This window comes from Salvelinus namaycush, chromosome 3 (genome assembly GCF_016432855.1).
Source record: "Salvelinus namaycush isolate Seneca chromosome 3, SaNama_1.0, whole genome shotgun sequence".
NCBI lineage: Eukaryota > Metazoa > Chordata > Actinopteri > Salmoniformes > Salmonidae > Salvelinus > Salvelinus namaycush.
This window is the reverse complement of record NC_052309.1, coordinates 82,372,807-82,376,747: the sequence shown is the minus strand read 5'-3', so window position 1 is coordinate 82,376,747 and position 3,941 is coordinate 82,372,807. Positions and strand designations below refer to the sequence as shown.

Here is a 3,941-nt window from a genome sequence, read left to right as displayed (position 1 = left end):
AGAGAGGGAGAGAGGGAGAGAGGGCGCAAGAGAGAGAGCAGGGATGGAGTGGGAAATAGCAAAATAGAGAGAAGGATAGAGGGGGAGTTTTCTCTCTAGAGGTGGTATACAGAGGGACTGTGTCTGCTCTCATTCCCGTACAGTAGCTGTGTGCTGCTGTCACTTCTTCAGGGCGTTTACACCTGGAGCTGCTAGTGAGAGAGACTCAGGGAAGCGTCTACACTATCCTCATCTCCACCAACAGATAATCACTCAGTAGAGCTGCTGTTGACCTACCTCCTCTCTTCCCCTATCTGCTGTCTCACCTCGCTCACCTCTCTCGCAGGGGATAATATGGATAGAGAGTTGCTGCTGCTGCTGATTTCACATCAGTTATGTGGATGCCAAGCTGCGTACAGAACTCATCTCATCTGATAGAAACAGTTAGGCTGTCTCCTTTATGCTGATTGGACTAAATGTGTTTGTAAAGAACATTATATGGGATTTATAAGCTTTTCACCATCAACTGAGATGCCTTTTCTCAACCTGGATGCTATCTGTGTTCTATCAAGGCTTGCTGTACTGGATGGTGTTTACTAGCTTCTGGAGGATTTGGATTGAAACCCTCTGTGTCTGTCTCTTGAGTCTGTGTTCACCACCCTGTTATAGTCTGTTGTGTTCTCCAAGGAGCACCTACTGAACCACCACAGGGTTCCTGGTTGGTAGCCTGTGGTGCCCCAAATATCTAGCTTTAGAGTGGACTGGACCCTAGGGGGAGGAGCCACTGACAGCTAACAGGATTCCAAAGAAAAGGAAGAACCACTCCTTCTCTCTCTCTCTCTCTCTCTCTCTCCTTTGCTCTCTCTCTCTCTCTCTCGCTCTCTCTCTCTCTCTCTCTCCTTCGCTCTCTCTCTCCCTCGCTCTCTCTCTCTGTCCCTCTCTCTGTCCCCCCCCCCCCCCCCTCTGAAACAGTGCTGGTTCTTCTAAGTCTCTAGCAGCCTCGCTGTCTCTGACTGTAGGTCTGACCATTGCCAGTAACAGAATAGTGTTTCATGTTATTATTCCATGTTTGCCAGAATCTTCATCCCCAAAAAGCACCGGGAGCGCTTCGATGACGTTGTGTCCCAGAGCCTGATGGGCCGGCTCAAAGGGCGGAGCTTCAGCGACCCCAGCCGCAACCGCCTGCGCCGAAGCCGCAGCGAGGACCACCCGGAGCGCCTGCTGGTGTCCACCCGGGCCAGCTCTGTCCCCCGAACGCATGCCGAGGAGGGCGTGATGCCCCCCATCCGTGGCCTCAGGAAGACCACCTCACTCACCGCAGGACATGCTGGCAACGCTGCAGCCCTTCGCAGGTAAGAGTCTTTAGCCTGATTCACACTTCAGATCCGTACCGAACCATATTGCATGGTTCCAGAAACGATGGTGGATGCGTAACCAGGCCAGCACAGTAACAGCTCGCCTTGGCTTGGTGTTGTCCTATAGTGTGAATTAGGCTCTAATTGGCCAGTCGGCCAATGATAGTACAGAGTTTTAGTTGACCACCCTAGCCTTAGCCAATGATATTACAGAGTTTTAGTTGACCACCCTAGCCATAGCCAATGATAGTACAGAGTTTTAGTTGACCACCCTAGCATTAGCCAATGATAGTACAGAGTTTTAGTTGACCACCCTAGCCATAGCCAATGATAGTACAGAGTTTTAGTTGACCACCCTAGCCATAGCCAATGATAGTACAGAGTCTTAGTTGACCACCCTAGCCATAGCCAATGATAGTACAGAGTTTTAGTTGACCACCCTAGCCATAGCCAATGATAGTACAGAGTTTTAGTTGACCACCCTAGCCATAGCCAATGATAGTACAGAGTTTTAGTTGACCACCCTAGCCATAGCCAATGATAGTACAGAGTTTTAGTTGACCACCCTAGCCTTAGCCAATGATAGTACAGAGTTTTAGTTGACCACCCTAGCCTTAGCCAATGATAGTACAGAGTTTTAGTTGACCACCCTAGCCATAGCCAATGATGGTACAGAGTCTTAGTTGACCACCCTAGCCTTAGCCAATGATAGTACAGAGTTTTAGTTGACCACCCTAGCCTTAGCTAATGATAGTACAGAGTTTTAGTTGACCACCCTAGCCATAGCCAATGATAGTACAGAGTTTTAGTTGACCACCCTAGCCATAGCCAATGATAGTACAGAGTTTTAGTTGACCACCCTAGCCTTAGCCAATGATAGTACAGAGTCTTAGTTGCCCACCCTAGCCATAGCCAATGATAGTACAGAGTTTTAGTTGACCACCCTAGCCATAGCCAATGATAGTACAGAATCTTAGTTGACCACCCTAGCCATAGCCAATGATAGTACACAGTTTTAGTTGACCACCCTAGCCTTAGCCAATGATAGTACAGAGTCTTAGTTGACCACCCTAGCCATAGCCAATGATACTACAGAGTTTTAGTTGACCACCCTAGCCATAGCCAATGATAGTACAGAGTTTTAGTTGACCACCCTAGCCATAGCCAATGATAGTACAGAGTCTTAGTTGACCACCCTAGCCATAGCCAATGATAGTACAGAGTTTTAGTTGACCACCCTAGCCATAGCCAATGATAGTACAGAGTTTTAGTTGACCACCCTAGCCATAGCCAATGATAGTACAGAGTCTTAGTTGACCACCCTAGCCATAGCCAATGATAGTACAGAGTCTTAGTTGCCCACCCTAGCCTTAGCCAATGATAGTACAGAGTCTTAGTTGACCACCCTAGCCATAGCCAATGATAGTACAGAGTCTTAGTTGACCACCCTAGCCATAGCCAATGATAGTACAGAGTTTTAGTTGACCACCCTAGCCATAGCCAATGATAGTACAGAGTTTTAGTTGACCACCCTAGCCTTAGCCAATGATAGTACAGAGTTTTAGTTGACCACCCTAGCCATAGCCAATGATAGTACAGCGTTATAGTTGACCACCCTAGCCATAGCCAATGATAGTACAGAGTTTTAGTTGACCACCCTAGCCATAGCCAATGATAGTACAGAGTCTTAGTTGACCACCCTAGCCATAGCCAATGATAGTACAGAGTTTTAGTTGACCACCCTAGCCATAGCCAATGATAGTACAGAGTCTTAGTTGACCACCCTAGCCATAGCCAATGATAGTACAGAGTCTTAGTTGACTATGATGATAAGCCCTCGCTGGCTGATGATTGATATGTTGGATCAGGTGTTATAGAAGGAATCAGTTAGTCATCTGGAGAAACGGCCCAGACAGAGTCTCTGTGTTATAATGTTGCAGCCTATGTACTGGTACTGTATGTTGATTCAATGTGTTTGAAGAAATACATCACATAAATGTTATTCTCAAGGCATGTCATTTCTAGCCTCTAATGAAACTGCCCTGCTTCAGATAATTCTCCTCTCCAGTCCAGTCTGTTACTTAATTAGCTAAAATTTACAGCTAGATGTATCACTTTTGACAGGGATTACTATACTAGCATGGCATGTGTGTAGGAGTGTGTTCAAATAGACACATCACTGTCTATTTGAAGCCTTGCTTTGACTGTACCTGCCCTTACAGAAAAAAACACATTATTTCACAAGTAGATTTGTGTTATCACATGTTGCTTTACATGTTCTCACATGTCATCACATGAAAACGTGTTTTTGGAACACTTCACGTGTTCATTTGAAATTGATGTGCTTTTCCCCGTAAGGGTGCATACCTGAAAGTTCTAGGTAGTGTCACTCTTTAAGAATAGAAAGGGCCTTGATGCTGGCTTCCTGCTCTAACAGTACAACACTGAATAGTAATGCTCTAGAGTAGACTATAAATACTTAGAGAGAGAAACAAACAGACTAAATAAATCATCCAAATAATTCCACGGAAGTGCAAAGAGGAAGTAAGGATGCCCATCTTTTTCTGTGGGCCTAACTTAGCCAAACAAGTAATGAAGCAACATTGT

The 3,941-nt window shown here is 45.9% G+C and overlaps 1 protein-coding gene across 1 annotated transcript in view; it reads left to right on the top strand.

Annotated features, from left to right (window-relative positions):
• The first annotated feature begins 1,044 nt into the window (after window positions 1-1,044).
• Window positions 1,045-3,941, top strand: part of LOC120044075 (delphilin-like) — a 25,367-nt gene continuing 22,470 nt past the window's right edge. The window contains exon 1 of the mRNA XM_038988663.1: window positions 1,045-1,331. Within this exon, the coding sequence (XP_038844591.1) occupies window positions 1,045-1,331 (287 nt within the window). The remainder of the gene's footprint in view (window positions 1,332-3,941) is intronic.